At 38.1% G+C, this 11,202-nt stretch overlaps 1 protein-coding gene across 1 annotated transcript; it reads right to left on the reverse strand.

The window, feature by feature from the left end:
* Window positions 1–7,378: 7,378 nt before the first annotated feature.
* On the reverse strand, window positions 7,379–8,808 carry LOC145767433 (uncharacterized). Its single transcript, XM_082579252.1, has one exon. It carries the CDS (start codon window positions 8,559–8,561, stop codon window positions 7,575–7,577), a length of 987 nt encoding a protein of 328 aa, XP_082435378.1. The 5' UTR covers window positions 8,562–8,808; the 3' UTR covers window positions 7,379–7,574.
* Between the last annotated feature and the right edge of the window lie 2,394 nt (window positions 8,809–11,202).

Here is an 11,202-nt window from a genome sequence, read left to right on the forward strand (position 1 = left end):
TTTCACATTGGCAAAGTTTTGGTCTACCGTGATTGGCGGAGGAAGTTTACGGATACACGGAAAAAGGGTTCAGGGAAAATGCCTGCAAAGAAATTACGATCTGTGACAAGGAAATTCAAGCTTCTGAAGCCTCCAGTATACTTAGTCAAAAGGGTGCTGATGGGATTAATGCTGCTAGTACTAATAGAGGGGACAACACTGTTGCGACAGCTGGTCGGAAAGTACACATAGAGTCATAGACTGTTGTAAAAGTTATAGGCTACCAACCCAATCGATATACAACTAAGGAAGAACAGAGAGGAAAGTGAGTCCTGCGTCACGAGGAAACGAAGTGTTTGAATTCTTAATGGCAATTTCCACAGTAAGACTCATTGTTTGTTTTGTGGGACTCGAGCTCAAGGACAGACCTGGCTTTAGTTTTGTTAAAACAGATGTTTTTTGCAAGGACTATATTAGAGTATTGTGAGAGACGTTCTGACGATTGGTCATGCGTCGTGAAAGGTCGTATTGAATATTACGGTAGCGATTTGCATGCTGCAGACTGTTTATACAGTACCATCATTCTTGTAGTGTTAATTTTATATATGGATTTAACGTACCCTTGCAATGTGGTAGAGTACCTGAGGCAAAACGTCGAAAATCTGGTCGACCGAAGGATGAGGAACAGGACCAGGTATTTCTAAAGATGTGTTCCCATCATGAACAGAATGATGAAGAACAGTTAACGATATCAGACCTCAGATCTAAAATGAAGGAGTTTTTAGCAAATGATGATTGCCTTCCTTGTGGATTAAAATATGTGAAGACCCAATTATAGAAACATTGCGGTGAATCTATTTATATAGCTGAAGGTCAGGGCCTTCATTGCATTGTCACGATGAGAGAGAAGACATCCGAAATCCTTCGATCTCATTAGGCTACCTAAAAACAAGGCATGAGGATGATGAAGAGTCACAAAAGAGAGAAATAATTAAAACTGCAGCAAGGCTTATCAAAAATGGTGTTGCATCTGTTAATGATCACTATCCAAGCACAGACGCACTCAATAATAATAATCGTGTTTTATTTGCGCCCATTGCGATACATAACATAGCCTACAGTAACACTGCGATCACAGATGCGATAGCCTCCAACAGACGACAGGGAGCAGTGAAGTGACATTTAGGCCTAGTCTTCGAGTCAGCTGCTCCCCTTATTTTGGCTTGCCATTAAGTGTCTGTGCCGAGATACAGCCGCGTGCTCTGGAGCGGTATCAAACCCACGTCCTTTCGAACGTCGCGCAGGCGTTCTCACCACTTGGCTACGCAACCGACACTCAATCTCGGTCCTGCTCTAATGTAGCCCACTTGCCTGAAACTTTGCGAACACTGTTGAGTTCCTTAGTTGTAGGAAAAGACACAAAGCAAAAGGTTGCAAGTATTAGCCAAGCTGTCAGACCACGAGCGGTGATTGCACCATTGCAAATTGGTCTTGCTGTTCAAGGACATCATTTGTACAGGTCGAGATTTCTTGTTGATACTCTACAGTTTACACAATATGGGATATTGTTCTTCTTACGCAGAAGTCCTGAAGTTTGAAAAGAATGCAGCTGATTGTGTAGCGTCAGAAGCCATTGTTCTAGAGAACATAGACCTACTCGAAAGTACAATGTTATTTGCAGCTGACAATATTGATCATAATATTATCACCCTGGATGGGAAGGGACTTTCCACGGCATGGGAATGGTTGCTGCCTTGACACCGAGTCAGAAAGCAAACCGTATGATTCCAAGGCACAACATATCACAACTCAACATCATAAAGAAGACTAGGATTGAAATCATGCAACTCCGCTTTGCCAATAAAGCGCAGAAGACATCACTGGCTGGTTATGTACCTTTTTCTCAGGATCAAACCCTGAGCAATATTGTGAATGGTGTTGTGGCGAGGATGACGTTAATGCACATGAACATACACAAACGAAAAAATGATCGACTTGATCAGTAAAACACTTCGGCGTAGTCTAAAGGCTGCGAAGTGATCAATGCTCCAGGGGATGCTGATGTTCCGATTGTGAATGCTACTGTTCTTAATGCAGTGTCACACTCGACAACGTTGATTGGAGAAGACACAGATCTGTTGGTCCTGCTTCTTCATTATGCGCAACAATTTCCGTTCCGACAAGGAAAATGCTGACAAAGTGTATCATATGAACGAGCTGAAAATGGTGATGGGTGAAGAATTATGTTCCCAATTACTTTTTCTACATGCCTACACTGGATGTGACACAACATCAAGAATCTTTGATGTGGGTAAGAAAATCTGTCTTTTACAAGCTGGTAAAGGGTAATGCTACTCTGAAAGACTGTGCTAATTACTTCCTTCTTCCAAAGCAGACAGCAGCATCCATTGTGAACAAAGATTTTCAAGCGATGGCTGTGACTTTTGGGGGCACGCGGACGGATTTCCTCTCGTCATTGCACTACAGCGTACTAAGAAAAAAAGTAGTCTCTTCCCAATCATTTGTGACACCAGAACGCCTACCACCTACTGAGTCATCGAAAAAATTTCACTGTCTAAGGGTTTACTACCAAATAATGGTGTGGCTAGGACAGGAGAGGGATATGGAAACTTACGGGTGGGGTTGGAAACTGGAAGGCAGTCAGTTTGTGACATGAATGCAGGCTGACCCAGATTCCCTCTTATAGATTATCCACTGCAACTGTACAACTGCCTGTAGCACTGCCAGGTATAGCTGTAGGCAGAATAATCTACCCTGTACCTCAGCATGTGGACAGTGCAACTTGATGCCTGTGACAATACGTAGGCTACAATCAGTCATTACTGGAAGAAGATAATGACCAGGACTTATTAAGTAACTGAATGTAAATAACTTAATATGTGGTCTGCGATTCTTGTACTGCCAGTGTTTCACTATTGTTTTTTTTCATACAAGCCTTTCAATTAAACTAATTAGTTAATTTCATTTTGAATTGTCTTATTGAATTTCATACCACCTTAAACCTAGGGATAGACGCCAGAATTAGAGCTCTAGCATGAATATTAAGTGAATTATTGTCATTATACTATTTTGGCGGCCATCTTGAAAATGACAACTTTCCGGTGCTCAGATTCTTCTTGATCTTTAATATATTATTCTTAATGAAAAATACTAGAAAAAACATTTGGAAAACCTTCTGTAGGAAATTTTTGGGGTCTTGACCTGATATATATTGACCTGACTATAAGTGAACAAAATTATCGTTTTTGGAACTATTATACATTATCCTACCGGCAGGCTATTATAGGCTATAATATTTTGTTTATGTCACTTCGTTTAAAGTCAAATATAGATGTTATTGAGTACCTACTTGCTTATTAATTGTGGCAATGATAATATCATATTTTAAAGAAGCCGTAGTATGACGATACTTCGAAAAAATATTCAAATTTTGTTTATCCGCCAATTTGAGAAAAAAATGGCGGATTTTCAAAAAAGGCGGATAACTTTTTTTTACCAAAAGATTTTCACGGGGATTTTTTTTTGGTCAATGTACATAATCAACAGAAACAATGTGCAAAGTTTCAGCTTTACACCAATTAAGTCAAGGTTCGGCCCTTTTTTTCGCTTCAACGACTGGACTATTTCCCCATGTATACTACCAACGGAAATCAGTTGATTAAAGTTACTGATCTAAGCCGACATACAAATTGTGGCAAACTAAACTTGATTAACCTAATCGGTCGCTCAAAACGTCTACCAGGCTTTTCCGATATCTGAAGTGATTTCTCAAGCGGAAAATTATAATTGTGCAAAGATGATTACCACATCCGTTAGGTAGCGCTCGAAGGGCACAATTTAGTCGTTTTTAGCTTGATAAAACATTTTTTGCGGGTAAACATTCCGAAACAAGCTGTACCCTGCCAACTACAGACGGATATGCCATGGAACTGGTGTTCTTGGCTTGGTCATTGCTCTTAGCGAAATTTTATTTTAGACCAGATGCAATGGAAGAAAATAGGCTACTGTTTTATAAACGTCGGTGCGTAATTTGTTCTTTAGTGTAAGAAAAGACAGCAGGTTCAACAATAAATTGCCTGACCTTCACAATAAGCAAACAATGTGTCGCAAAGCTTTGACCGACAGGCTTTAACAGTTGTGCTTTATCAGAAAAACAAAAGTGTTTTTAAATTGCAAAACCGATTTAAATCGTTACAAGTTGTTACGGCTTGATTACATGCATCTACCACAGATTTCGTGCTTCGTGGAGTTATAGCCAGCAAAAGAATTTTCCATTAACCCGTCGGCTTTATTTCAGAGGTTAACAACTTCTTGTAATAAGAAAAGGTTCAAAGCAGTTGCTGCTGTATTTCCACGAAAAATTCATCAAAGTGAAGAAGATAAAGTGAAGCAAGGAAGGTTAGTTCGATTGATTGGCCGGGTGGTTTCGTCTTCGGCTCTGGTGCTGGTAGATCTGAGATCGATTCCAGGTCGGGTCAAACCGAAGACTTTAAAAACGGAACCGATTGTGTTCTTTCTTGCGTAACGCAGTGAGAATAAATCGGGTAATAATGTGATAACATCGCGTAAAACCTGAAATGAAATGAAACATGAGCCCTGTCGCTAAAAGACCTTAGCTGGTGTAGAGTGACAATAAATAAAACCATAACATTATTATTATTAGTTCGATTGATTGAGGGAAACTTTATTCTCGAACTGAGAAAGCTTCTTTGAGAGCGTAATCCTGAAAGTTTTGCATACTTGTAGAGGCTTTGAACCACTGATGCAGGTCATGCAAGTTAATTTTAATACAACTTTGTTGAATGTGAAACAAAATTTTGTTTTTCTTCTTTAAATCTAATTTGTGTGTGTTTAATTGATACTTTGAATCCGGTAGTGCGATTTGACCATTTATGGTCATAGATTGTGGTAAGCCTACAGCAAGTAAATTCCTTATCAAACCTCTAAAATATTTTTTGTGCGAATTACTAGGCTAGCTACTGGATAGGCCTACTACAGCAGTCAAAAAATTTCTCGTAGGCCCTTATAGGCTACTTGTTCTCGCCCGGTAGTAGGCTAACCGATTCCTGCTTACCTTACGCAAAGATCGTGATGTCTTGTCATTTTCACATGTGGGTGGGACTTCCCTTGTGCTAATTTTCACTTAGGCCATTGACTTTTCATCTTTCGACGTGAGCTCAAAAATCTGTTGGTGTTGTGGTTTTTGTGTTTCCTTTCTGGGTGGTATACAGTCGATCAAATGTTTGTAATCCGTTTACAGGATTATGGGATTGGTGTTTTTTTGTTTATGCAAAGTGGTTGCGAGGTCACAATTAACTGGAAACTGAATTTAATGACTGCATTGTTATTTCCTGCTGTTATTCACCTCAGCCAAGTCTTTGCAACTTGCGGTTGAACGTACTATCAACAAATGTTAACCTCACGTGTTCGATTAAAAGATGGTCTGTGAAAACGTTCTTATGAATCACTCACTTCAACTAACTTTGACTTAACGTATGATTAAAAGGTGTGTGGCCGATTTTGTGCTATAAAGAGTGTTTAACTATTGTCAAATTTGTTGTAATATAAACTAAATATTTAAAAAGTTATGATTAAAATTTTAGTGAACAGTGTTTTTTGTCGTTTTCAAATAGCTAACTGCAATGCAGCTTCAGCCACACGTTTAGATCAGATAAGCATTTTAAAATTACGGTCGGCTACGTTTACATCTTGCACTTTGTACTATATAGCCTATGAACAGGGCCGTTGAGAGGATATTTTGGGTCCCCAATCAAGACATTTATAAAATAAAAAAACGCACTGTATTCAAAGAACACGCTGTTGTGGTTTTTTCATGTTTTCGGACCCCTTGAAAAGTTTTCAGGCCCCTCAAATTATCCCGGGCCCGTGTCTAAAGGTACTCCCTGAACCCCTGTCAGCGCTAGTGCCTATGAATAATTGTTATTACTGATGAGCGAGAACTCAATAAAACTCACCCTAATATATTTTTTTTAGAAATGGAGCTTTTTGACTTCCACAACTGCTGTACATTTATAGCTAAATGCAGGTGCTATGTAGCCTAATAACTTGGGCAAGTTTTTGTTGCAATAAAAATGTGGGAAATTGCATTTATTTGCAACAGAAGTGGCAGTAAAAAGTTCCATTTATGCACAAGCATGTCAAACGACAGTTACTCAAACAATTTATTTACATAATAATGCTAAATATTTTCAAAAGATCATATGGCGAGAAATCGTGATCTGTTTGCCTAGCACCGTAAAAGACGTTTCCACATAGAATGAAATCGTTTGGCAATTCGACGTTGGTCGCATGTGAATCCGTTGCATAACGTTTTGTTACGTAAATCAAATAAAAATAAATTCGAATAATTCTATAACATTTTTTTTTAATCACTTTTTCACTATTTGCTCAATGAGCCTTGGTAACAGTTATAGCTCCGTAGTTATTGTATCCTTTCTAAATTTAGCCTTTGTGTTGCTTTTCTGGGAAAAACCAACACACCTGGGTAAGTTATGTTTATTCAAGTAGCCTTGTATTAATCTATTCAAGGTAGCCTAATGATAGCCACCAAAATTAAAAAAAAATTATATTCAAGAGCACTTTTCCCAACTGTTTATGATGGACTGTTTCCACTATTCAAAGTTTTTATTTATTTCTTTATTTGAGAGCCGCAGTAGGAACAGCATGTGCTATTTCCTATAAGCAGCTCATATTAGCCTTACTTTACTGCAGGAAATATTTTTTTTCGAGAGGGCATAATAACAAGCAAATTTTAAGTCTTGGCACTGTCCGCCAGGTTTGTAGCTTTAGAAACATAATATCAAACCATGTCATCTTTCTTCCTTACAAAAGTAGGCTATCGCCCAATAGTTTAGCTTTCAAGGTAGAATCTAAACATGTATGTTTTGTTGCGTTCTTTCGCTACTTTCACTAGTACAATTACTGTATTTTGGATTATAAAAAACATGCGAACTTCAAAACGGTGTGTATGTTCACATTGTTCAGTCTGATAGGCTGCGTAAACAACCAGCTTGTTTACTCATTTTCAATCCATACCTAAACAAAAGATAAGAAATATTCATGCAGTGTAGAACGGAAGTTTTTTGACCTCGAAATTTCTCTGTGTCTTTTGTTCCTTATGATTGGTCATGCTAAAAGTAATTTGCGTTCTTCTGGTGACTATTTACTAGGTTACCTCCTGATGTTAAAGATGATAACTAGCTTTTGTATTTCCGACGTTTCGTCAGTCAGCACGACTGACTTTATCAAGGTGGCTACAACAGGTTAACACAACCTGTTCAGCAACGATGGCACAACACAAAAACGTACTGATAAAATGAATAAAGTAAGCAGCAAGAATCAGAATTAAAACACGCAACAAGATACCTAGAGGTTAAACTGAATGCAGTGAATGCCTAAAACCAGTAGGCTGCTTTCCAACAGCGTAAATTTATCTATCTATTGGGCCACCGTCAAGAAACATTGAAAAGTCATCAGACAAGACAGAAACCAAGGGAATTGGCAATAACAATGATAGAGAAGACGCACTGAGAATGGAAAAGGTGAAGTTAAAGTTAAAGTAATTTTTTGTACACAGAGGGAAAATTCTGACCATCTTTCTGGTTGAGAGCATGTTGTGCTTTCTGGTTTATGTACCACTTTTCTGTAAATAATCTTTTTGTGTAATCCTTTTCAGTTTTAAGAATGGTAGCGTTGGTCCAAGTAATTTTATGGTCTGAATTTATAGAATGTTTGCAAAGAGCGGAATGCTCCGGACGTTGAAATTTAATAGCTCTTTGGTGCTCGTTGATTCTAGATTTAAGGTCACGTTTTGTCTGTCCAATGTAGATTAAATCACAGTCATGACACGGAACTTGGTAGATCAATCCAGAAACTTCACCTTCTTTCATGGGGTCTTTAGCCGAGGGAAGGTATTTACCTATTGTCAGATAGGGTTTCATCGCAACTTTGATTCCTATGCCATAAAGGATACGCTGAATTTTGTCGGTTACCCCCCTTATGTAAGGAAGACAAGTAAAAGATTTATAAGGAGGAAGCGAAGGTTTCGGTTTGGGTCGCTGTATGCAAGCAAGTTTTCGTGGAAATCCGTTGAGCATTAAAGTATTGTGAATGTTTTTCTTGTGGTGTGAACGTTCAGAATCATCCGTTATGTGAGTGTCCAGTCTGTTGTACAATGTTTTGGCCACTGTGAGTTTTTGATGCTTGGGGTGATGTGAGTTGAACTGCAGGTATCTGTCTGTATGTGTTGGTTTTTTGTGTATGGTAGTGGTTAGTTTTTTGTTGTTGCTATGGCGAACCACTTTAACATCCAAAAATGAAATTTTGCCGTTGACCTCATGTTCTATGGTAAATTGAATGGATGATGAAATGCTGTTAAGGTGCTTGTGAAAATCATTAACTGCAGTTTTTTTGATGATGCAAAACGTGTCGTCAACATATCTAACCCATAATTGTGGAGGAGTGTGAAAGGTGCTGATGGCTTTGCGTTCAACAAATTCCATGAAGATGTTAGCAACAACTGGAGAGATGCAGGAGCCCATCGGCGTACCATAAATTTGGCGATACAACACATCTTTATAACAAAAAACAGTAGATTGAAAACACACTTTTAAAGCTTGAATCACGTCATCTGCACATAATTTTGTACGACTTTCAAGTGAATCGTCTGCCGATAACAGGTTAGATATTAGGTCCAAGGCTTCTGTCAGAGGGACAGAAGTGAAGAGGCTTACAACATCAAACGAAACGAGACAGTCTTCCTGGCTAACGTCAATATCTTTAATTATTTTGACAAACTCCGTGGAATTTTCTGATAACTCCAGATACCTCTAGGTATCTTGTTGCGTGTTTTAATTCTGATTCTTGCTGCTTACTTTATTCATTTTATCAGTACGTTTTTGTGTTGTGCCATCGTTGCTGAACAGGTTGTGTTAACCTGTTGTAGCCACCTTGATAAAGTCAGTCGTGCTGACTGACGAAACGTCGGAAATACAAAAGCTAGTTATCATCTTTAACATCAGGAGGTAACCTAGTAAATAGTCACCAGAAGAACGCAAATTACTTTTATTATAAAATGCCTGGTGAACAGTCTCTCTCTGTTTTTATTGGTCATGCTGTTGATGACTAAAAGTAAAAAAAGAGAATCTTTTGTCACTTGAGTTAACAATACAGATTACCACTTCCAAATATGACGGACAGCATGATACTTCCATGACCAGGCCCCATCGCGAACGAGCCAGTAGTGAAAGTTTAATAAAATGATTTTGCTTTGTGAGCACTGTTTGATTTCGAGTGAAAAGCAAATTTAACCTTTCCATTTGCGCTATGGAAACTTCTTTGCATGGGACTAGTACTACACTTTTTATTTGCAATTCCTTTTGTAGCTCAGTGAAACCATATCGTCAAGTAAGTCGTTAACTTTTGTAGCTTATTTTTTCCCACGTTGGTTTAAGACGCAACGGCGATTTGTGGTGTTTATCCTGAAGTAGCCCGGAGCTTACAACACTGGTATTATTTTTTAAGCTGATGAGTTATCACTGTGCTACCATGCAAAATTTCGTTTTAATATCTCACCACATACGCTTTTTTATATATATAACAATGCTTTATCATGTAACTTTCATTTTAAATCTATGTTATATAGTGTAACCTAGAATGTATTCTAGATTGAATATGGCAAAGAGCGCGAAAAAGCGGGTTGTAGAGGAGGCCTATCTTCCTCACAACTGCTTTGGCATTCCTCGGAAATATTGCAAACATATAAAATTATAGTTTTTACTTCCAGATACATAGCGTTATATTTGCTCTCTTGAAAAAATATTTCCTGCATTGCAGTAAGGCTGATATAGGCTATGAGCTGCTTATAACTTAGGATACCGTATAGCATCTGCTGTTACTTATGCAGCTCTTAAATAAAAACCGCTTAACATTGGTTTAATCCGGACGTGAATCTGATTTGTTCACAAAAGTTACGTCAGTGTAACATCTTACTAATCAGCTGATTACTGTTGAGGTCATCACCGGATTAAAGCGTTCAGAATCTTTTGTCCTTACATATATCATGGCTACGCCGTCATGGTCAATGTGGCCTTTGATGAACTAAAATAGATGCTGAGATTGTAAATCTTACCATAATTCTCGCTGTCCCCCAGTGTCTCAATGTGTCCTAATTGATTTATCTTGATAATTCAATAAAAATGTGTTTTGTGGCCTGCCATGGTCATATCTCCTAAGAAAACGATCACCCACGCATCTTTATACTTCTCTTCTGATGATGGCCTTGGAAAGTTTCAGAAGCTTTAAGCATTAATAAAAGCCGATATAATGGCCTTAAGCTGTGCATTGCAGAATTGAATTGGCCAATACTTTCACACTCAGATCACTGTCATATCTAATGAAACATAATTCTTTTAACTTACTTCGCAAAGCTGCAAAACGCGAATTTAGCAATTTGAGACTTGGTCTTAATTTTCTAAAAAAATGTTGATGGATTTGCACTTTAGCTGTCAGGTTTAATGATTTATGAGCGATTGCAAGCTGCCATTATAACTTATTTTTAGACCCACACATTTTTGTCTTGAAAAATCTATTAAAAAACTTGATAGAAAAATATTTTTTAATGCGAAGTTCTCCAAGCTAGGTCATTTACATCAAACCGCAAAGTTTAACTTAGCAAACGCAACATTATGAAAATTGTCGAATAAATGGCTTTGGTGACATCCTCAAGACTGTTAGCTTGTGATGAATCAATGCCAGTGCATGGGCATTTGCACCGAGTTCGAATTTCACTTTGCTTTTACTTCTGACAGCAAAATAACATCCCATTACATACCAACGCCCAACATAGCACAAATCTCGTTATTTTTTTCGTGTTTGTTTTTTTTGTTTTTCGGAAAGTTGCAAAGTGCTCACAACGGTCATCAAATCCAGCAACCACTCTTGACCAAGAGGATGAAAAGAGTTACGGTAACTTACCTAATACTGCAGGCTACTATTGTGGATCACATACCAATTCAACAAACCGATTAAGCAGCTGATTTTGCCTACTAATTTGTTTACCTTATGCACAATCCATAATCCATTGATTATAATCGCCGGTTACTGATACACAAACAAACTTCGCACAAACTGAATCCCGATTAACTAATCAGACGATTAGCTAAGTTGGCCCTCGAATAAAAT

The sequence above is a fragment of the Aplidium turbinatum genome, chromosome 3 (assembly GCF_918807975.1).
Source record: "Aplidium turbinatum chromosome 3, kaAplTurb1.1, whole genome shotgun sequence".
Taxonomy (NCBI): Eukaryota; Metazoa; Chordata; class Ascidiacea; order Aplousobranchia; family Polyclinidae; genus Aplidium; species Aplidium turbinatum.